The 24,047-nt window shown below is 40.4% G+C and overlaps 2 protein-coding genes across 4 annotated transcripts in view; one reads left to right on the top strand and one right to left on the bottom strand.

Moving 5' to 3' along the window:
- Positions 1–1,476: 1,476 nt before the first annotated feature.
- On the top strand, positions 1,477–11,438 carry nepro (nucleolus and neural progenitor protein). The gene is made up of 9 exons (XM_063053783.1): positions 1,477–1,599; positions 5,257–5,411; positions 5,675–5,751; positions 5,827–5,967; positions 7,535–7,612; positions 7,726–8,111; positions 9,022–9,086; positions 9,191–9,435; positions 10,975–11,438. Exons 1-9 carry the CDS (start codon positions 1,503–1,505, stop codon positions 11,417–11,419), a joined length of 1,689 nt encoding a protein of 562 aa, XP_062909853.1. The 5' UTR covers positions 1,477–1,502; the 3' UTR covers positions 11,420–11,438.
- Positions 11,439–12,871: 1,433 nt separating this feature from the next.
- slc10a2 (solute carrier family 10 member 2) overlaps positions 12,872–24,047 on the bottom strand; it is a 47,916-nt gene continuing 36,740 nt past the window's right edge. For all 3 annotated transcript variants that reach the window (XM_063053784.1, XM_063053786.1, XM_063053785.1), the window contains 3 exons: positions 23,288–23,463; positions 17,162–17,319; positions 12,872–13,123 (listed from right to left, as the gene is read on the bottom strand). In XM_063053784.1, coding sequence (XP_062909854.1) covers positions 12,888–13,123; positions 17,162–17,319; positions 23,288–23,463 — 570 coding nt within the window. In that variant the 3' untranslated portion in view covers positions 12,872–12,887. The remainder of the gene's footprint in view (positions 13,124–17,161; positions 17,320–23,287; positions 23,464–24,047) is intronic.

The following is a 24,047-nucleotide window of genomic DNA, read 5'->3' on the forward strand; positions in this document are numbered from 1 at the left end:
CACTACTGTTTATCAACTACAGCTCTATCTTCAATACTATAATTCCAAGCAAACTCATTTCCAAACTCCTAAACCTGGGACCTCCCTTTGCAATTTGATGCAGGACTTCCTGACCAACAGGCCATAATCAGTAAAGGTAGGCAGTGAAACTCGCCCCACAATTTGCCTCAACACAAATGCTTCACAAGGCTGCATCCTCTCCCTCCTATTTTAGTTCAAGATTGTTTAATTTTTAATGTCATTTCCAGTACATTTACGACTATGTGGCTAGATGCTGCTCCAACTCCATATGCAACTTTGCATAGGGGGCCGTATCTCAAGGATGAGTCGGAGTACGGGAAGGAGATAGAGAGTTTAGTAAACATGATGTCACGACAACAACTTTTTTCTCAATGTTAGCAAAGAAAGGAACGGATTGTTGGTTGGGCAGGCATGCTTCCCGTCTTCATCAAGTGCTGAGGTTGAGAGCTTCAAGTTCCTACTACTGAGCATGACCAAAACCTGCCTTAGACCAACCATGGCCAGGAAAGCTCACCTGCACCTTAATTTCTTCAAGAGGCTAAAGAAACATCATGTCCCATCAAACCGTACCCATTTTTATCAATGCACATAGAAAGCATCCTATCCGGCTGCACCGTGGCTTTATATGGCAACTAGTCCAGTGACTGCAAACAGCTGAAGTGAAGATGTTCAGAAGCAGAGGATTTTGTCTCTGAGTACAGTATATCTCTGGAAGAGCCTGTTCATTAGTGCAACGAATCTGCAAGATCACTGTGCCCATTTGCACCATCTTCATTCCAACTACACAGTTCAGTTAGATAATCATCTGCACCACAGCTATTTTAAGAGCAGTATGCAGAGGGACTGAGATGCTGACTGTGCGTGGACGTTGTGGGAGAGACATTCTCTTCACTATCCAAATGTTTGTTTTGAGAGTTTTGGTGATGAGTAATTCTGTTAAATGGCTTTGCCGGTCTGCCCCAAGAACTATCAGGTAAGATCTACCATCCTGTGTTACTCAGAGCCTAGAACATATTTCCAGTGGTCAAAACTGTCTGCACCAACTTCAGTAGGTGATGCACGATCCAACTAAATAGAATGTCCGTGGCCACGAAGGCAGTCTCATCCTCTGCAGGAACGGGTTGAACTGGGACACCCAGCTGATATTTTTGGACCCGGGGTTATGGGCATGGCCGCATTTCAGAGAAAACAACTGAGGTATATGGTGCAATCCAAAAGGGATGTAGAGACCCACTCCGCACCAAGTCCAGCAACACAGAACCCTTTCAGCCTGATGACCGAATTCGATGGAGGGGGTGGGGGAGACAGTCTCTCCACTGCGTGACCGACCTGTGCCCCGCTGAAAACCAGCCCTTGCGCAGTGGATCGACAATCGCTCCCGCAGGCGCGGCCTCCCACCTCGAGCCCGCCCCCTTCTGCTTGTGGCGCTGCGATTGGACGAGAGGCCGGGTGAGCGCGAGGGCGCTTCCTGCGAGGGAAAGATGGCGCGCGAGAGCGGGAGCGTGGCGGAGGTTTGGAACACGGCGGACATTCCATTCCCGGACTCTTCCTCCCTCAGCGTGGCGGCCGCCGACCCGGGTAGGGGCGGACTCGCTGAGCCAGAGCCCTGTTTATGTAGACTAGGCCGGAAAGCTTTAAAATTACCGGGGGAAATGCCGTGTAGAAGTCTGCCACTTAAGTAAAAGTAGGAAATGAGGACACCCCCCCATAGTACCCGAATTTTCTCATCCTCATTTCCGATTGTAGCATTTCACCTAGACATGAGCAGTTTTTATTTTCAAATCAGATCTTGCGACCTACAGTATTAAACGCAAGAGCAGATGCTGGAAATCCAAAGCAACACGCACACACAAAATGCTGGAGAATCGCGGGTCAGGCGGCGTCTATGGAAAGGAATGAAAAATCGACGTTTCAGGTCGAGACCCGTCTTCAGCAACTCCAGCACTTTGTGTGTGTTACTCTAGATTTCCAGCACATTCTGTAGAATCTTCTGTGTTAATGTTAATCTCTCTTCTCAAATGATCCGATTAGTATTTAAAATATTTTCTGTTTTATTTTCAAGGTTCTTAATGGTTTGAGTGATTTACCTCCTAATTTGAATGCTCCACATTATATAAAATGTTTTGTGCCCCATTGTGAGGGGGGTGGGTGTGGTGGCGTAGCGGTTAGCACAGCGCATTACAGCATCAGCGATCCATTGATCAGGGTTCAACTCCCATTGCTGTCTGTAAGGAGTTTGTATATTCTTCCCGTGACCGTGTGTGTTTCCTCTCACATTTGAAAATCTTAACGTTTGGGGTTATTGAGTTGTGGCCATGCCAAGTGCTGCTACCTCATCAGCAAGTTGCTGGGTAGTGGAGGAGCTGGACTTTGTACAGACCACGTTGCTACCCACTACAGAAAAGCGGTGGAGCCGGTGTGCACTCTTAACAAGCGGTGCGAGTGCTTGTCTTGGATGTTTTCTTGTGATCGCAAGACCCTGTTGGACTAGTTCACTTGGTTTACTGGTTCATTGGCAGGTGGGGCTGAGTGGCCTCTGTTGTAGTGCGGACTAGGCCCCATGCTGTGGGGTCACCCGTTGCAGTTGCCCAGGAGGGGATACGCCGAAGGCAGTGTGGCGTGGCATCCATGCTGGGTTGGGAGCTTCCCCTCCCAATGCTGCTGCTGTGCAGTGTTCACTTGCTGGAGGAAGGCAACTTGGAGGCAGATCGTCTGCGAACTGCTGTGAGCTTGTTCTTGGCAGCAACATCTGTACTGCATCAACCTACACACAGGATGTGTCACTCAGGGATTTGGGCTATATAATTTTTTTTGTGTGATTATGTTTACTGCTATCTTATATGTGCCTTGTGCTATGTATCACTTGTTACTGTGTTTTGCAACTTGGCCCCAGAGGAATGCTGTTTTGTTTGACTGTATTCATTAATATCCCTGAGTGACAATTGAACTTGGAAGCGTGGCAACATTTGTGGACAGCCCCCACATAATCCTCAACCTGTTGACACAAAGCCTGCATGTTGATAAATAGGTACCACCTTTGGCAGTCCCTTGGGATTGGGATGAATTGCTTCTACTTTTGGTATTAGGGATTCTGGCACTATGAGGTGAAGCCAATTTAGGAACTGTGGACTGTGGTAATGGACCAACAATTCCCTGGAATCAATGGTAATGTTGCACTGTCTTAGGAAGGCTTTGAGTACATCCTTGAATCCTTTTACTCTGTTCACCCCCCCCCCCAATCCCATCCCATCCCATTTTATAGAGGAATTTAGAATGGAATATCGGCTTCAGGAATTTTGTTTGGCAGGTGAACATCATGGTCTGCCCAGCATGGCCAGCTGATAGTAACTAAGGCCCCAGTGTCAAGGAGATGGCACTGACATTGGTTTGCCTGTCCTTGCAGTGGATTTGGAGAACTCTGTACAGGTGTTCTTGTGCTATTTTTCCGGTGTGCCTGTTGTAGGCACTCCAGGTGACAAAAACATATTTGAAAGCGTAGATCAGTACTGCCTAGTAGATCGTGAGTTTAGCTTGTGGTCTGTAACTGTGATTGTGACCTTCAGTGTTCTTTCCCTCTCTCTGTTGACGCATTGAGGAAGAAACTCGGCACTTTCAAGGTCGCCTACGTCTAGAGCTGGTTCCTGAAGTATGGGGAGTGGTTCCCATTTTTCCTGGGTCTTGTGAACTTTTAAAGTTTGAGGGCAGTGTGGGCAGGTTGGTGGAAGATATTAATCTTGTGGATGTTGAGTGTGAAGCCTGTCCTCTCCTATGCTTCATTTAACAATGTCTTGAAACTGAAGTTTCCAATATGTGCAAATGCAAGCATTGCATAGGGCACGTGGGCAAACAAGGTTTGGGTGACGCTGGTTATGGAGAGTACCTGCCACAGGATGAGCAGTTTCCCATTAGTTCTAAAGATTGTCTCCACTCCTCTGGGGAGTTTGTGGGGGGTGAGGTTCTGCATTGTACGAGAAAGATGGAGAAAACTGGTATGATACTGCTTGATTTGGCACTGGCCTTCACTGTGAATGGTTCTGTTGCAAACTCTTGGTTAATACTACGGCTTGCTTGTCATGGCGGAGTAACTAAGATGAGAGTGGGTATTTTTGTGTGTGCAGTGTAAGTCACAGAGGGTGTTCTAACATCCCTCCTAATTGATGGTGGCAAAGGATTCACAAGTCCATAAGATCCCTCCCTCATTTTTCTGAGCTCCATCAAGTACAGGCCCAAATACATCAAATGCTCTTTGTACATTGAGTTTTTCATTCCCAGGGTCAATCTGGTGAACCTCCTCTGCACCCTCTCCAGGGCTAATGCGGGGCCCAAGATTGCTCACAATATTCCAAATGTGGCCTGACCAAGGAGTCCTGGAGAGATGCTGCAGTGTATTCTATAGATGCCATGAAGTGCTGCTACTTTGTATCAGTGATGGAGAGAGTGAATGTTTGTAGATGGGATGTCTTATCAAGCAGACAGCTATGTCATCTGTCGTTGGGCCTTGTGACTGGTGTTGATGCTGAGCAAGTGTAGAGTATTCCATCAAACTTCAGATTTGAGCCTTACAGATGGTGGGCAATCTATTTAGAATTAAGAGATGAGTTACTTGCCATAGGATTGACGTGATCTTGTAGCCGTATCCCTGACGAGCAACTCCGATTCAGTTTGTGGTCAGTGGTAGCCCCAGAATATAGATAGTGTGGGTTCATCCCAATCAAATCACGATGACTTCCATTGTGTTTTCATTATTCTACTAAATTCTTACTAATTCTTAATTATTTCAACATTACATCCTTGTAACTTTGTACTAGTTCTATACACTTCAAACAAAAAAAAATGCTGTTTTTAAAATGGTGCATGTATAATGATTGTAGTTTCTGTTTTGCAATGGAGACTCAAAGCATGGCGTGGCTGCTGGTAAAGATTATTTGTAGTGGAAGGAAGTGTAATTGTTGTGCTAGTTCAGCATCCTTACTTTAGGACTTGCCTTTTGAGGATTTGGTATACATACCTAAGTAGAAGATTCTTCACTCCCTCCTCTCAGGTATAGATACTTTGTTCAACACTATTCACTCATGTAATTTTGACTGATTTTAGTCAGGATTAAATCTTAGCCAGATTAGTGACATTTTAATTTGACTGACATTTGAGTTCATTCATAATGATTGGAGACAAATGCTAAAAGTATTTAAAATGCAAATGTATTGAGTAACGTTATTGCACTTTATTTTGTTTCAGATGTCTTCATAACTGACCTTCATTCTGCCTGTGAAAATGCTATTAGAGTATTAACTGATAAATCCCTTACAGTGGAGGTTCTTGTCCTACGCTCAGTGATTTATACTTTCCATAACAGGCTACATCAGCACAAGTCTTACCTTGTCATAAAGCAGGTTAGTATAATTGTAGAGAAATTTGTAAGTCTCAATTGAGTGCAAAAAAAAAAGACACCAAATTAGCTAAATTATATTAAGTACTATTTTACTCTAAGAGACCGTTCAAAAATAGTTTATTAGTCTGATGGAGAAGATGGAGCAAATCACAACATTCAGGATTGAAATTTATGCAGCAAAAGTTCTCAACCACACACCAACATATTTATTTCTATTAAAGCATCAAATTGATGAAGTAATTTTACTTTTCTCTGCCCCAATAGGTTGAACAATGTGTGAATCGTCTTCACAAAATGCAACTTAAACATTCAATTCAAAGCCTGATCAACTCGTGTTCAAGGTAAACTTTGAAAGGAAATGTAAAAATACACATTCTTCAATAAGTGCATCTTATAACATTGATCTTTATTTTTAGAGCCATCAGAAAGCGTAAGCTGGAAAGTAATTGCTCAAAACAGATTCCCAACCAAGCAGTCCTGGAGTGGATGTCACTGAAAGTATTGGGAGGTAGTAAGCTGATACTGCGGCTGATGGATATGTGCGCCAAAGCATTTCTGTATCCTTGAGTATGACAATTTCCTGCCATTCCCCACTGCTTACGTGTGCTACAGTGTCCAGTCTGAAAATTGGTATGGCATTGGTGCTTATAATAAAGCCGCCATTACTGACCTTCATCAAAAGTACTGTTATATGAAGTTGATTTATATATATGTGTGTGTATATATAACAGTTTAAAAAAATAACACTTTTGTAGGATATTTGATTATGTATTGTTTTTTTTCATATATTATTAAGCTTACTTTTGAAGTTATTGAGCTGTATTCCTCTGGACATGATTTGTATGCAGCCAATTGACAGCTATTCAGAAATCCCTTTGAAACATTTATATGGTCCTGTTTGTTATTTGTGTCTACTTGACTGTCAGCCATGAATATAAAACCCACATTCATCTCTGCCGTGTGATGTATCATATGTCTTCAATTTATTTTATAAGGAAATAGCTAAAAATTTGGGAAGAAAGTTTGAAAAATCCTTTTTGCCCATGTGGTTAAAAATGAGGAAATTACATGGGGTGGATGACTGAAAAATAGACTCATTTTAGACTCTAATAGAAAATGGAGGGCAGAGTTCAAAATAAGCTGACATTGATGGTGAATTAAAGATGGGCTAGGGTATCCTTGGAGTACTCAAATCCAGAAATGGAAAACGTATGTATAGGGAATTTAGCACTAGGCGGGCTGATTGGATCGTGCATGTATGGTAAAGACATATATGCATTCTAGGCTTTTCTTGAACCTTAATATTACTTTTCCTGTGATGATCGCTTCATATTCCACCACATCAGAAAGACTGAAGCCAGCAGCTTTGACCCCTCCCAGTAGTGCAGAGTTGAGGATGAAGAGTGGTGCAATGTCATTAATAATTGCACAAAAGTTTAAAGTTGGAAATTGAGGTAGTAAATTCATCCTCAAATTCCACACTTTTCCTTCATCAGTGAGCCAGACAATTTGATGCTTAGTTTATAAACACCATCTGGGTTTCTGATTCTCTTCCTTTCATTGAAAATATTCACTTTTATTTCCTCAGCTTGATCCAAGCAGCTTGCCTAGTGCTAAATACCCTCTTATTATGTTTTCTGTTTCTGGATTGGAGTATTCCAAGCAACACACACAAAATGCTGGAGGAACTCAGCAGGCCAGACAGCATCTGTGGAAAAGAGTAGACGTTTCGGGCCGAGACCCTTCAGCAGGACTGGACTTTTTGTCTCCAGTCCTGCTGAAGGGTCTCAGCCCAAAATGTTGACTATTCCCTCTTTTGCATAGAAGCTTCCTGGCCTGAGTCCCTCTAGCATTTTGTGTGTGTGCCTGGATTTCCTGCAACTGCAAATTTTCTCTTGTTTGTGATTAAGCACTCCAAGGCTCTTTTAGCCCATCTCCTATTCAGCATAAATATAAGCTTCTTTTAAACTCTGGTGGCTAAGTTTTTATTTTCAAGACACAGTAATGTGTGTGTTAATAAAAGCTGGCATGAAGTTACCATTGAAGTGAATTCTTTGATCTTAATCTAATGCTCAATTCAAAACATTTTCAAATGTTGGTTATCTTAATTGTAACATATTGCAGTTTAACCGGTCAATTTCTTCGTTATGGAAGATACATAGTCCTAAATGTGATTATGACAGGAATTCTCAGCAGACTCTGGTAAGTGAATAGTTCATTTGGTGGAAATCCTATTTGTAGTTATTGAATTTTGATAAATATTTTTAATGAAAGATTCATAGTATTTTACATCTGTGTTTTGCTTTTCTTTCTAGGGTCCTATTTAAAAGAATCCTAATATATCTGGATGTTTTATATGACCAACTATTGGTGGCAGTAAATGAAGTATCTAAAATTCAATATTTGCCTTTTGTGAAGGACTTTACCTTCCCTGTTAGCCTCAGGCAGTGGCTTGGTCTTTCCTCGATCAAAGGAATACAAATTAAAATGCCAAGCTTTTTCTCTAAGGTCACTGGAGTACCTTTGGGAAAGCCAAGTTTACTTGATGAGTTGTTTTCAGAACCTGAGGCCTTATTGTTGACAGATGATCAAAGTGTATCATTAGATGAAAATAAAATGAATTATAACCACGTCCCTAAAATCGCCAGTCAGTTTCTGGATATCGGCGTTCCTGTACAGGATCAAAGACTCCGTAAAATTGGTGAGCTTTTGTATAATGCTGTCACAGTTAATTATTGCAACACACACAAAATGCTGGAGAAATCAGAAATCCGGCAGCATCTATGGAACGAAATGAACAGTTCATGTTTCGGGCCAAGTCCCTTCATCAGGATTGTTCATTTCCCTCTTAGATGGCGCCTGACCGACTGAGTTCTTCCAGCATTTTGTGTGTGTTGCTCAAACTTTTTCCAGTATCTGCAGTCTGTCTTATGTCACAATTAGTTACTGTATTGCTTTGTCTAATAAGAATGTGTGCAATTCTGGTTTCTGCATTATAGGGAGATTGTGGAAGCATTGGAGAGGGTGCAGAAGAGGCTTAACAGGATGCTGCCTGAATTAGAGGGTATTAGCTATAGCGAGTGATTGGATTGTTTCCTCTGGAGTGTCAGAGGTCGAAGGGTGACCCGCTAAAAGCTTATAAAATTACGAGAGGCATAGAGAACGTGGACAGTCAGAAACATTTTCCCCAGGGAAGAAATATTAAATCCTAAATGGTATAGCTCTAAGGTGAGAGTGGGAAAGATTAAAGGAGATATGCAAGGCGTGTGTCTGTATACAATAATAGCTACCAGGAATGTACTGCTAGGGGTGGTGGTAGAATCAGATATGCTATTGGCATTTCAGAGGTTTTTAGATGGACCCGTGAATCTGCAGGGAATGGAGGGATATGGAGCATGTGCAGGCAGAAGGGGTTAGTGCAATTTGTCGTCATGTTTTGGATATACATCTCGGGTTAATGGGCCGATTCCTGTACTGTACGGTTCTGTATTTAAATGATAATCTTTGCCAGAATTGCGTACTGTCCTGATGTTTTCCACAACTCGTGTGCTACATTTTTAAAAAATGCGAATTGTGTTGGAATTGAACTGATTATTTTGTTTATATTAAAGGAACTGACAGACGTTTTGGGTTTAAAGTGACATTTCAGCAGGCTCAAAGGCACAACTTTGCTGCGGTCAGTATGTTTCTTTTAACTGCAATAAGTATGATTGATTAAAAGTATGCGTATTGCTATAGGTATTTCACACCACCTTTAACATAAGTGTTTTATGTTTTTAGAAAAATCTGAAGTCTGAGGGAGAATTTAGTTGCAGAAGAGCAAAGAAGAGTGAGCAGCCACTCATTCCACTGACTGAGTTTTTGGAGAGGATTACCGCAGCACAGACTTTAAGCGTACTGTGTCGGGAGCTTAAAACAATATTCCTTTGGTTCAGGAAAAGAAAACTGAAGCACAAAAGTTGCTATTTAGGAAATCAGTATCTGAAATGTCACAAATTAAAAATGGTGGAATCCCTTGGCTACAGGTCTGTATAACTAATGGGTAGAGTTAGAGATGTATTAAGATTGTTCTGATAGCATTTTGACAATCAAACATTTAGTTGCAGCATTTGTTTGTCACTGGTTTTGCTGTCTTGCATTAAGAACAAAATGCCAAATCATTTCGTCCTCCTGTCAAATACATAGATTGTAATTGCTGCTTTGCATAAATCAGAGGATAGTTTTTTGTATTTCCAAGCAGCAGATGAAAACAATACTTTCAAAAAAAAATTGAACCAGTGCTATCTGAAGTGGGATGGGCACCATGGTAACGTAGCAGTTAGTGAGACTCTATTACAGCTTGGGATGTCGGAGTTTGGAGTACTACCCCAGTCTTCCCCGTGGAAGGCATAGGTTTTCTCCAGCTCCTCTGGTTTCTTCCTGTGGTCCAAGGATGTATTGGTTTGTAGGCCATTTTAAATCGTCCTGTAATAAAGTAGGGTTAATTAGGTGTTGTCGGGTGGTGCGGCTCGAAGGGCTGGAAGGATTTATTCTGCACCCTCTATCGCTAAGTAAATAAATGTATGTAAATACTATGAATTTTGGTACTTAATCCCCACCTGGGAACCATGCAAGATGTTTGATTTTTAAGGAAGAGTCATGACTATGATCTTCTCAGTTAATCTCTTCGCCTCATACTTGGAATTGTAAAATATCCTTACATATAGGGTTGCACAGTTACAGGTAGTAGAACTGCAGCTTCACAGCTAAAGTCAATCCTGACTCACTGGTGTTGTTTTCATGGAGGCTGTATGTTCTCCCTGTGACCATGTGAGTTTCCATCAGGTGTTTCACTTCCCTTCCATGTCCCAAGGACTCGGGGACTGGTATTGTACATCACCTCTGTGGTGGGGAGTGGTGGCATCTGGGAACGTAGGTGAATAAAACGGATTGGTATAAATGGGTGATGATTGGAATGGATTTGGTGGGTTGAAGGATCTATTTCCATGCTCTAGTTCAGTAGTCCCCAGCCTCCGGGCCGCGGATCGGTATCGGTCCGCAGCCCGGAGGTTGGGGACCACTGGTCTAGCTCTATAACTATATTAAGTAATCAAGAAACTCCTGGAAATGTTTTCAAGGGGGAGAGATTTTGCTCAACACTTTTTTTTTTCCCCCATAGGCCAATTTCACTTGATCGATTAGTCAGAAGTCAATTATTATTTCCTTATGCTGCCCTAGAGTTGGGATGAAGGTGTGGGGCAAAGTGTCTGAAAATAAATGGGTAGCCTACTTGCTTTAAAAGTTGGCCTTTGCAGTACCTGACTGATGTTGATAACTTGTGCTTGGTAAGAGCACCCACCGTCCCACAGCTCCTCTCTCTGCCTCATCCAGCTTCTACTTTTCCAATCTGCAATTTAGACACGTGTCTTAATTCTGTCCAGAATTATAGACAGTTCTGCAGAGTGCAGGCAGAAGGACTAATTCATTGTGTTTACAACTTGGGCTGACAAATGGATTTAAACCTATGGCAGAGGTGCAAATAACTTGTCATGTTTTGCTACTGTTTGTTTTTCTTTATGTTTCAGCTTTCCGAAGAAGATCAATTTCATAAAATCCTCTGTCTGCAAATGTCTCATCAAGAAGCCCCAGAGAACTTTTGAATCAGACAAGGTATTCAAAAATCCTCTGAGGGGAATGACCCTTCTCCGGAAGTATAAGATAAAACACAAGAGACGGCTAAAGTTGAGCAGATTACAGTTAAGGAGACAGAAGTCTTTGCTGAGAGCGAAACACTCAAGAATGAGGCTTAATGCAAGGAACAGGAACAGAAAGTTGCATACAATACCACATTTTGATTGTGATAGGCAAATTTCTGGAAAGAGACAAGGAATTAAAACAAATGTGGCTGCTGAATTTGTTGGAGACTTTGGTCAGGATCAGAAACTGAAGAATATGCCATACCCATCAGACTCTCCAAATGTGACAAATGCAGATGATATTGATGATATTTTTGCATCAATTGGAGTATAGTTTGTTTTGTAAATTTAAAAACCTCTGTAAAGGACTGGCAAAGCAATATATGGGAGGCGAACCTTGAAGTGCCATCATTGTGCAATGAACTTAAAAATGATTATTATGATAATTCAGTTCTTGTTACTAAAAGCCTGGATGTTATGAAATCTACAAAATTTCCTTCTGTGGAAGTGTTTCCTCGTCCAGAATTTCTCAATGAGAGTTTGCAATGAAGAAGGAATAAAAATAATGTCAATTTTATCGTCTGAATTCTGTGGTTATAGGTTTATATTGTAGTACTTCAAGACCTAGATTGTGTCCCTCACAATTGCTGAAAACGACTTCAGTGAGTTGCTTCCTATAATTCACTTGTATAGAGTTTTTAAAAAATTACAAAATTGAGAATTTTGGAAGGTTGCCATCAGATTACAACAAATAGTCAGTACAAAATAGACCATAACTTTCAACCGCACATTTTAGTTCGATTTTAATACTCTACAGTATTTATTTCATTTAATCAATCATTATATTAAAATGGAAGCGTGTAATACCTCTCAAATGTTAATCTCCAAAATGCAGAGCTACTGGGAGTAGCTTCAATTTACCCAGAAAATGAACAGATCTGTTTCGGCACTAGAGTAAATACAGACTTTCCTACCAGCTCTTAACATCAAATACCTGCTTATCTGTTTGGTATGAAGGCTTGTGGTGTCACTTAAACTAAAATTAGCATCACAGGACTTAATTCCTTCCTTCATTCTACTCTGTATTCATTAATATAGTCCAATAATTGACTACCTAATGTCACAAGTTGAAACTTTTATTATTTTTCCAATTTTTTTCTCATTGGCTGATTACCAAAATAAAGTGTAATTTGAAAATATATAAAATTAAGTAATCAGCTACCAATTTTTTACTCTCCCATTTGGTTAAATGTTGCTGATGGAACAGCCTTTAATAATAAGTTGATTTTTCTAAACAAGTTTGGTCTGTGGAAAGCAAGATAATTATTATGTGTTTTACCCACTAATTACAAATTCTGAAATTTAAAACAATTAAGAGTGAACAGTCAACATTCTCATTTATGCTTCCATTTTGTTTTCCCTTCTCCAATTTCTTTTTTTTTTAATTTGTTATAATTTTATAATACTCAGATGCCAGGGAAGAAACCAAGGTGAACTAGCATGAATATTGAGCTGTAAATAAAAATAGGTGATAGTTGTGGGACCTCATTCCATTTTACTGGACCTAGCAGTGCCATAATTTCAGAAACTACTCCTGTAAGGTATTTCCTGTCCCTTTCTGCACTCTTCTACTTATCAGAGAGCGAGGGAGGTACCTGAAGGATGAAACTAGGGTGAAGTCATGATAAAGATGTATAGATTGTTCTTTTAAGACAGAACTTCCGCAGTAGTGTCTGTAAGGGCAGATCCATAATGACCTATGGCAACAGGTATGTTATCAAGGGACATAATAAGCAACACCCTTACAGGTTGGTACCTGTGTCCAAGCTAGGGGTTGATGACTTTTCTTCCGTTGGGTGCCCTCCTTTCAAGATGCCATTGAGTAATTTCCCATCTGTGTGGGAGTCCCCTTTGGGTAGTTTTTCATCTGCTTCAAATCCTTCATTTGTATTGGCAAAGGATATGACGTTTTCTTCATCATCTTGTTTATCGCAGTCACCTCTGGTTCTCTTGCCATGCCATTTGTACAATTGATAAGCTGAGTGAAATGTATAACGGTAACATTTTCATTTATGTAAAATGAAGGAATTTAGTATAGGAAGACATTGCAATACACTTCAAAACCACCATTAGGCAACAAAAGGAGTCGAGTAACAGAAAATGAACATTTAAAAAAAACGCCAGAAATACGAAATAAAATAGTAAATGCTAGAAACACACTGGAAAGTATAGTGTCAATGTATCAGGTAACAAATATTGTTTTCAATCTGAAATGTTAAATCTTTCTCTTTCCAGAGTGCTGCATTATCTTTTTGAGTGTTTATAGCATCTTCAGCTTTTATTTCAGATCCTCTTGATTTTCAACATGATCAATGATCAGTATTTTATGGAATGTCTTTATGAATAAAAGTTTGAGAGGATTCCTAAGCAGAGGGCCAGATGATAGTGTGTGAAATGTTTGAGGGGTTGTAAGAATTTGGGCAGTGAATAGGACATAGATATACAGTGACATGTAAAAGTTTGGGCACCCCGGTCAAAATTTCTGTTACTGTGAATAGCTAAGTGAGTAAAAGATGAACTGGTTTCCAAAAGGCATAAAGTTAAAGATGATGCATTTCTTTAATATTTTAAGCAAGAAAACTTTTATTTCCATCTTTTACAGCTTCAAAATAACAAAAAAGGAAAAGGGCCTGAAGCAAAATTTTGGGCACCCAGCATGGCAGTACTTAGTAACACCCCCTTTAGCAAGTATTACAGCTTGTAAATGCATTTTGTAGCCAGCTTTGTAGTCTTTGTAGTCTTTCAATTCTTGTTAGGGGGATTTTAGCCCAGTCTTCTTTGCAAAAGGCTTCTAGTTCTGTGTGATTCTTGGGCTGCCTTGCATACACTGCTGTTTGAGGTCTATCCACAGATTCTCGATGATCTTTAGGTCAGGGACCGTGAGGGCCATGGCAAAACCTTCAGCTTGTGCCTCTTGAGGTAGTCCATTGTGGATTTTGAGGTGTGTTGGAGAGGTGTTCTTTTGATGAAATTCTGCACCCTTTTTTCTCCAAACATACCTTTGCTCATTGTGGCCAAAAAGTTCTATTCAAAAGGTTCAAAGGAACATCTAAACAAGCCCGATGCATTTTGGAAACAAGTCCTGTGGACTGATGAAGTTAAAATAGAACTTTTTGGCCGCAATGAGCAAAGGTATGTTTGGAGAAAAAAGGGTGCAGAATTTCATGAAAAGAACCCCTCTCCAACTGTTAAGCACGGGGGTGGATCGATCATGCTTTGGGCTTGTGTTGCAGCCAGTGGCACGGGGAACATTTATTGGTAGAGGGAAGAATGAATTCAATTAAATACCAGAAAATTCTGGAAGAAAACATCGCATAATGCGTAAAAAAGCTGAAGATGAAAAGAGGATGGCTTCCACAACAGGATAATGAACCTAAGGAAAGGAAAGATACATCGCATCCAGAGTTTCTCCGGTTAGCGGACGATTTTCCTCCATGCCTCTTTGACGTAGTGGGGAACTGTGTACGAGGCAAGTTACAGCAGTGGTTTGCCATTGCCTTCTGCTGGGTGAGTTTCCAAAGAGATCACCAGCTCGTAACCCAGCACAGATGGAAAGCGTGCAGGGGAGCAGGCTGGATTCGAACTCGGGACCTTCCGTCCCGATGTCCAACGCTGATGCCACTACGCCACCAGCTGGATCAATGAACCTAAACACACCTCAAAATCCACAATGGACTACCTCAAGAGGTGCAAGCTGAAGGTTTTGCCATGGCCCTCACAGTCCCCTGAGCTAAACATCATCGAGAATATGTGGACAGACCTCAAAAGAGCAGTGCATGCAAAATGGCCTAAGAATCTCACAGAACTTAGAAGTCTTTTGCAAGGAAGACTGGGCGAAAATCCCCCAAACAAGAATTGAAAGACTTAGCTGGCTACAAAAAGCATTTACAAGCTGTGATACTTGCCAAAGGGGGTGTTACTAAGTACTGCCATGCAGGGTGCCCAAACTTTTGCTTCGGGCCCTTTTCCTTCTTTGTTATTTTGAAACTGTAAAAGATGGAAATAAAAAAAGTTTTCTTCCTTAAAATATTAAAGAAATGTGCCATCTTTAACTTTATGCCTTTTGGAAATCAGTTCATCTTTTACTCACTTAGCTATTCACAGTAACAGAAATTCTGACCAGGGGTGCCCAAACTTTTGCATGTCACTGTACTTTACCTTTACCTGAAGATGCTATGAACACTCAAAAAGATAATGCAGCACTCTGGAAAGAGAAAGATTTAACATTTCAGATTGAAAACAATATTTGTTACCTGATACATTGACACTATACTTTCCAGTGTGTTTCTAGCATTTACTATTTTATTTCGTATTTCTGGAGTTTTTACCCTCAAACTTAACCTTTGCATTCTGTGCAGGCCTCAAGCTCCATGCTAAGCTAATTCAGAATCAGAATCGGGTTTATTATCACCGGCATGAGACGTGAAATTTATTAAATTTGTTAGTTGATGGAAATGGTCATAGAATACAGCATAAGGTGGGATAAGCAGGTAGCCTGGTCTCCGTCCAGGTTCAGTAGAAGTTGTAGTGGGTGTTAGGCCTCAGAACTTTAAAGTTGGTGGGACTGGGTGAGGTTATTGGTAGGCTTTGCAATACAGAGATTCTTGCTTTTTCCATCTCCTATTTCTCTGGTGATTTGCTTGGAAGTATGAGCAAATATATTGTCTACCACAATATTTATTAGAAGTGTAGCCAAGAAAACTATAAGTCAGTAAATTTTTTGAACATCCTCCATAGATCCTCAGTGTGAGAATTCTAACATAAATTTATACTGTGCCTTTTATAGACTTATTCTTCCATTCTTGTTGATAAAGCAATCTGTTCTGTGATATGGTAGTTACATAGAGCTAGGCAATGGATCTGGTAAGATAGTGTTTGTAATGTCCAGTGTTTGGAAGTGTGACATGCTGAGGAATTAAATGGCCTACTTCAATGCCTGTAGGTGCCTCATCACTTAACCTTTGGATCCTGTGTCTATTCCTGGTCTAATGTATTTTTATTTCCCTTTTTCAGTGTAGTCATACCAAGACCAACAGACGTAAGTGTTAACATTCAGTTTTTAACATTAAAAATTTATCCAATGCCAATATCTGTTCCATCACAGCCATTTCTGTAGTTCAATCCAGGCTCCTGTGTATTTAATAATATTTCACCCTGAAACTTTCAGATTTGGCATTACTAAGATTCTTCATTCATATACAGAGATTTGAATGACCTATTTCATTATAAACCCAGGGCTAGGTGGAAAACATAATCTGCACACAGCAATAATCTACTTGCTGTACTCTGTGCAGTTACAGTATCTTCTAAATTTATCTTCTCATTCTAAATCTGTTCTATTTATCCCTTCCCACTAGCTCCCTCCTTTTATAATTTAATCCTCCACTTAACCTCAATGACCTTCTCAGCAGAAATAGTGGTACCAGTCTAATTCAGATGGAAACAATTTGTGTGTGTGAATACAGTGTTGTCTTTCTCTACACTTGTCATTGTCTTGACCTCACTAACCATTCGTAAGGCCAGTGATGTTGTGGGGATGGAACTGGACTTTCTGACGGTGGTGTCTGAAAAGAGGATGCTGTCCAAGTTGCATGTCATCTTGGACAATGTCTCCCACCCACTACCTACATAATGTACTGGGTAGGCACAGGAGTACATTCAGCCAGAGACTCATTCCACCGAGATGCAACACAGAACGTCATAGGAAGTTATTCCTGCCTGTGGCCATCAAACTTTACAACTCCTCCCTTGGAGGGTCAGACACCCTGAGCCAATAGGCTGGTCCTGGACTTATTTCCTGGCATTATTTATTGTGCAACTGTAACAAAAACCAATTTCCCCCGGGATCAATAAAGTATGACTATGACTATGACTATGACTAAGAGTATGACTATGTTGTGATTTCTGATGTTTTCCCATTGCACCCAGATCGGAACCCACTTTTCAATCACCAATCCCCAGCTCATTTCAATTCTAGCCAAAGATCTTTGTGAAAAAATAAGGAATAAAATCTTGCCTGCAATCATTATAGCTGCAAACATGATTTGAAAAACACTGTAGATGAGCGGGAAGGTGAACATGAGCACGAGCTGCTCAGGCGAGAAGGAGACTTGGACGATGGTTGTGCAGAGCTGCGTGTTCTGTGCACCAGTTTCCAAAGCTACAGTACGGCATCTGTAAGACAGAAGAATGTTAAATTAAAAATCCTGAAGCAGTGCTGAATGCTGTACCAGTGAACATCACAAGGCCTTTCTATGGAATATGCACTAAGATATTAGACAGGGTTAGGAAAATACAAGCTAATGTTGGATTCCTTTAGGAAGACAAATTCTCAGTTCTAATACGATTTTCCCTGGAGCAGAGGAGGAGACTGGATTGAGGTTTACATGATTATTGATAGGATAAAAAGAGGTACACTTCTCCCAAAAGCAGATGTGTAGACCAAGAGGGCTTTGGTTTAGAGCAAGAAGCAACAACTTTAGAGGACATCTGATGAAGAATGTCTTGGCCAGAGTGGTGGAAATCTGGAACCCACATTCTGATGGGGCAGTGGAGGCAAGAGCCTCACAATATTTCAGTAGCTACTTGAGAACTTGAATTTACCAAAGCATAGAAGGCTATGGATGAGGTGCTAGTAAATAGGATCAGTACAATGCATACTGTACTTGATGGTCAGCATGGGTCAAAATGCGTGATTCTATGCTTTGTCGCCCTGACCAGTTATTTTTCCCAAAGTCACTTTATTAAATGTAAATTAAATCCAAATGGAAACAATACACTGACTTGCACACGCTGTCACATGAGTGTTTATATAATTATACATAGCTAGTGCTCAAAATAAATATTGCTTCTAATTACCAAACCACAAAATGAACTGTATTGCACTGATAGCAATTATGACGGGAATTGGTAATGCATAATTAGATGAAATACATGGGCTCATTAGTGCTGCAATATTAGACACTGCACTGAGCAAGATTCGTTAAAGAAAGAAGAGAAATACATCACTAAAGATCATTTAAAAACATATTTTGCTTTCAGCTTATTGGGTTGGGTTTTAATAATGAAGGCTGATCTAATCCAAATTTTATCCAAGGAAGTGAAAGCCATAGATGGAAATCTGAAAGGAAGAAAAAAAATATGGATTGCAGCATTACTATATCTATGCTTCTGAACGTATGGACAATCCATGTTATCTGCCTGAAACTTTGGAAATGAAATAGGAGTTGCAAAGTATATTGATAGAAGCAGTAAATATAGGACAAGAGAGAAGAAAAACAAGTCCCAAAGACAACTTTCATATATTGTTTGTTGGGTGTTGATGAAATAATGGTCCTAGTCTCGGACGTCCACCAGGCACACCTTTACTTCCAAAAATTGATTGATGGACTTTAGCTTAAAAGGTCTGTGGTTAAATGTGGGAGTTCAAGGAAGTCACAGTCAATCTTGAGTACGTAGGGATCTGAGGTGCTAATAACAGTACTTAGTAGAGAAATTATTTTGGATGGACTGAAAAAGGATATCATCCAGAGGCAAGATCATATCTCACTAATGAAAACTGTCCAAGTTCAGAAAGGGTAATTTTTTTAAATGGTCTCAAACTGAATTTGCTGTAGAAATTGATCAATAGCACAACCATTACAGAATTAATTATAAAGGCCTTATAAGATCTCAGGACCTCCCAAAATGCTTTGCTGTCAATATAATCTTATTGAAGTATATTCAGTACGGGGATGCAGTACTACACAGTCCAACATCTTGGAAACAACAGTGAGATTTTAAAAAAACAATTGGCCGGGTGCAATGACACTGCATTGCCCTCATTCAAAGGTTTAATATATAAAATCGCCTTTAACAATACATTCTAGAGAGGGTTTGTACCTATATCTGACTCAAAATAAAACTGTTACTGTGAAGACACAGTTGATAGGCATGTAACTTGAATTTGAAACCCCACTATCTTTGGCAGATGTGCAACCATGAATGGACACCTAAAGCAAGAATGCTGTTTGTTGGCATTAACTTATAGAACTGGAGATGACATTTTTTATACTCTATTCACTGTTCTCCCAGGTGTGTATGGCTGTTACCTTCAGTGCAATAAACAAGATGTAGTCTCATGAACACGGTTTTACCAGAATAAATTAAATGGTAGGCAAAAACACATTCACTCCTATCTCCGAAACTGAATCTAATATAAATGATTAAAGGTGTTTCATTTTTTTCTTAACATAAAGAAGTAACTCTTGACCTCATAATCTAACAGTTTATCATAACCTAACAGTTTATTGTTTGCCTGTACTTCACTTTGTCTGCAACTGTAAAACTACTCTGCATTTTATTATTGTTTTCTCTTGAAGTATCTCAATGCATTGTTGTAATAAAAGGATCTTTATGGATGGCGATGCAGATCAAAGTTCTTCACTACACCTTGGTACATATGACAATAATAAACCGAATTTCCAATTTCGTTTTTAAGTAGCTACTATATAATTGCCTGGATAAGTTACAGAGTATATTTGTAGATGGTATAATGGCAAATGAAGTTTAATGCAGATCAGCAAAATTTTTGCATAGCTTGACACAAAAACGAAGAACCCAAAATAGATTAGGAATCTTAGAATATACTTTATGTTCAGTTTTCAGAAAAAGTCAAAAGAACATCCTAGTATCTTATGATTATTTTCAATCTATCCTGGTTTTTTTTACCAGAAGTACATCAATGTAATGACAAAATTTCCAAACAGATTACTGGAGGAAAAATCTGGACACAATTAAGGAACAGGTGAATTGTAGTATTTTTGTAACTGGTAAATTTTACATTTAATTTATAATTTACATGTGTGACATGGGCATGGGCATGAAACAAATTAATAAAAGGCTTGTGAGTAGCTGGGGTAATAGGAATAGAAAGAAAAAGGAAATCTAATTTCAGGATGAAATTTAAACAAAGAACACAGTGAGTAGGTCTGACAAGAAAAAAGCTTGGTAAACCCTGCGCATTTTTCTAGTATGTATTTTAATTTGCCTTTGCTTTTAACATGAAGTGTGATCTGCCTATCCCTGTCACTTGCACCATTTTTAAAAAGTGAACAATTGATTCTAAATACTCTATAATTTCAGAACTAGGCATGCTCGGAGTTAGAGCTGCATTCAATCTGACATAAATGTATTTGATATTTTCATATACTTTAATTTTATTATATTTTCCCTCAACCTCATTCATTCACACCATTCTGCTTTAATATCTCTTATGCATCTGCCAATTATCTAATTATTAATTATTGCAGCCACCACTCTGTCTACAGGTGCTTTTGTTTACTTCTCTCCTTATTCTGTTTATAATTAACTTTTCTATTACTTTTCAATTCTGTGAAATAATATGATGCTCAAGTATCAATTACTTGTTTTCTCTGCATGTTTCTGTTTTCTCTTCTAGAAGATGAACATGATACATAGAACATAGAAATTTACAGTACATTACACTTCGGCCCACAACATTGTACCAACCATCTAAACTACTCTAGAGACTGCCTTGAATTTCCGAAAGCTCATAGCCCTCCATTTTTCTAAGCTCCATGTACCTATCTAAGAGGCTCTTAAACATAGAAACATAGAAAATAGGTGCAGGAGTAGGCCATTTGGCCCTTCGAGCCTGCACCACCATTTATTATGATCATGGCTGATCATCCAACTCAGAACCCTGCACCAGCCTTCCCTCCATACCCTCTGATCCCCATAGCCACAAGGGCCATATCTAACTCCCTCTTAAATATAGCCAATGAACCGGCCTCAACTGTTTCCTGTGGCAGAGAATTCCACAGATTCACCACTCTCTGTGTGAAGAAATTTTTCCTAATCTCAGTCCTAAAAGGCTTCCCCTTTATCCTCAAACTGTGACCCCTCGTTCTGGACTTCCCCAACATCGGGAACAATCTTCTTGCATCTAGCCTGTCCAATCCCTTTATAATTTTATACGTTTCAATCAGATCCCCCCTCAATCTTCTAAATTCCAACGAGTACAATCCTAGTTCATCCAGTCTTTCTTCATATGAAAGTCCTGCCATCCCAGGAATCAATCTGGTGAACCTTCTTTGTACTCCTCTATGGCAAGGATGTCTTTCCTCAGATTAGGGGACCAAAACTGCCCACAATACTCCAGGTGTGGTCTCACCAAGGCCTTGTACAACTGCAGTAGTACCTCCCTGCTTCTGTACTCGAATCCTCTCGCTATAAATACCAGCATACCATTCGCCTTTTTCACCGCCTGCTGTACCTGCATGCCCACTTTCAATGACTGGTGTATAATGACACCCAGGTCTCGTTGCACCTCCCCTTTTCCTAATCGGCCACCATTCAGATAATAATCTGTTTTCCTATTTTTGCCACATTTATCCACATTAAATTGCATCTGCCATGAATTTGCCCACTCACCCAACCTATCCAAGTCACCCTGCATCCTCTTAGCATCCTCCTCACAGCTAACACTGCCGCCCAGCTTCGTGTCATCCGCAAACTTGGAGATGCTGCATTTAATTCCCTCATCCAAGTCATTAATATATATTGTAGACAACTGGGGTCCCAGCACTGAGCCTTGCGGTACCCCACTAGTCACTGCCTGCCATTCTGGAAAGGTCCCGTTTATTCCCACTCTTTGCTTCCTGTCTGCTAACCAATTCTCTATCCACATCAATACCTTACCCCCAATACCGTGTGCTTTAAGTTAGCACACCAATCTCCTGTGTGGGACCTTGTCAAAAGCCTTTTGAAAATCCAAATATACCACATCTACTGGTTCTCCCCTATCCACTCTACTAGTTACATCCTCAAAAAATTCTATGAATTCGTCAGACATGATTTTCCTTTCACAAATCCATGCTGACTTTGTCCGATCATTTCACCGCTTTCCAAATGTGCTGTTAGCATATCTTTGATAACTGACTCCAGCAGTTTCCCCACCACCGACGTTAGGCTAACCGGTCTATAATTCCCCGGTTTCTCTCTCCCTCCTTTTTTAAAAAGTGGGGTTACATTAGCCACCCTCCAATCCTCAGGAACTAGTCCAGAATCTAACGAGTTTTGAAAAATTATCACTAATGCATCCACTATTTCTTGGGCTACTTCCTTAAGCACTCTGGGATGCAGACCATCTGGCCCTGGGGATTTATCTGCCTTTAATCCCTTCAATTTACGTAACACCACTTCCCTACTAACATGTATTTTGCTCAGTTCCTCCATCTCACTGGACCCTCTGTCCCCTACTATTTCCGGAAGATTATTTATGTCCTCCTTAGTGAAGACAGAACCAAAGTAATTATTCAATTGATCTGCCATGTCCTTGCTCCCCATAATCAATTCACCTGTTTCTGTCTGTAGGGGACCTACATTTGTCTTTACCAGTCTTTTCTTTTTTACATATCTAAAAAAGCTTTTACAGTCCGTTTTTATGTTCCCTGCCAGTTTTCTCTCATAATCTTTTTTCCCTTTCCTAATTAAGCTCTATTGAATCCGCTTCCACCACCGCTACTGGCAGTGCATTCCATGCTCTCACCACTCACTGTGTGAAAAACATACCTCTGACATCCCCCTTGTACCTATTTCCAAGCACCTTAAAACTATGCCCCCTCGTGTTAGCCATTTCAGCCCTGGGAAAAAGCCTCTAGCTATCCACATGATCAATGCCCCTCATCATCTTATACACCTCTATCTCCCATCATCCGTCACTCCAAGGAGAAGTGGCCAAGTACACTCAAACTATTCTCATAAGATATGTCCTCCAATCCAGGCAACATCCTTGTAAATCTCCTCTGCACTCTCTCTATAGTATCCACATCCTTCCTGTAGTGAGGTGACCAGAACTGAACATGGTACACCAAGTAGGGTCTGACCCAGGTCTTATATATCTGTAACATCACCTCATGGCTCTTGAACTCAATCCCATGGTTGATGAACGCCAACACACTAAACGCCTTCTTAGCAACACTGTCAACCTGCACAGCATCTTTGAGTGTCCTATCGATACAGACCCCAAGATCTCTCAGATCCTCCACACTGCCAAGAGTCTTACCATTTATGGTATATTATGGATTGTGAATTATTAGCATGTAACGTTTGATCAATATATTTACAAAGTTTTTTTTACCTAAACCAAGGCAGACCAGCAACGCGAGCCAAGATAAATCCTAGTCCATAACCAATAGCTGGATAGATTGTCCCAATGATCCACAGGGAAGGAGCTGTTACCCAGGATCCTTTATACAGTAAGGCACCAGCCACAGCTATACCGACTATGAGGAACATTCCAGTAATAGAGCCAATCTAGGAGAACAGATTATTTTGGAATTAGAAGACAAGAGCATAAAAATATACACATTTAAAATTTTGAACAATTTTGATTTCTAAACATTCTATCACATTGAGCCATACAGGGAGGACATTTAACAAAATGACTGATTGTATCACAGACTGTGCGAACACCATCTTGCCAGCAGGGACTGTATGCACTGCTTCCCCAACAACCAGCCCTGGATCACCAGTGACCTGAATGAACTTTTGAATATGAAAACGAACGCCTTCATGTCTGGAGATAGAGAAGTTACTGGGCGAGTACAGAGTGAACTGAGGGTAAAGCTGAGGGGGTGTAAAGACAAGAGGAAGCTGGAGTACAAGCTCCAGCAGACTAGCATAAGGGACGTGTGGTCGGGGATGAGGCAGATCATTGGCTTCAAGGTTAAGGAAAGGGAAATCAAGGGCTACCTGGATAGGACCAACAAATTGAACTTGTTTTTCAATGGGTTCAGCACAGGGCCTCCTGCTGTCCCCTACCTCATTTGTCCAAACCGCACACCCTCCCTGCCCCTGAAACTTTCTCCCTCCACCCCTCCCACCCCTCTGGTGAGTGC

This window comes from Mobula hypostoma, chromosome 7, assembly GCF_963921235.1.
Source record: "Mobula hypostoma chromosome 7, sMobHyp1.1, whole genome shotgun sequence".
NCBI lineage: Eukaryota > Metazoa > Chordata > Chondrichthyes > Myliobatiformes > Myliobatidae > Mobula > Mobula hypostoma.

Bases quoted from the DNA above. Each gene is read 5' to 3' on its own strand.
- nepro (XM_063053783.1), top strand. From the start codon at position 1,503: ATGGCGCGCGAGAGCGGGAGCGTGGCGGAGGTTTGGAACACGGCGGAC. The intron at 1,600-5,256 runs GTAGGGGCGGAC...ATTTTGTTTCAG, and splicing joins CGTGGCGGCCGCCGACCCGG to ATGTCTTCATAACTGACCTT. The intron at 7,613-7,725 runs GTAAGTGAATAG...TTTTCTTTCTAG, and splicing joins GGAATTCTCAGCAGACTCTG to GGTCCTATTTAAAAGAATCC.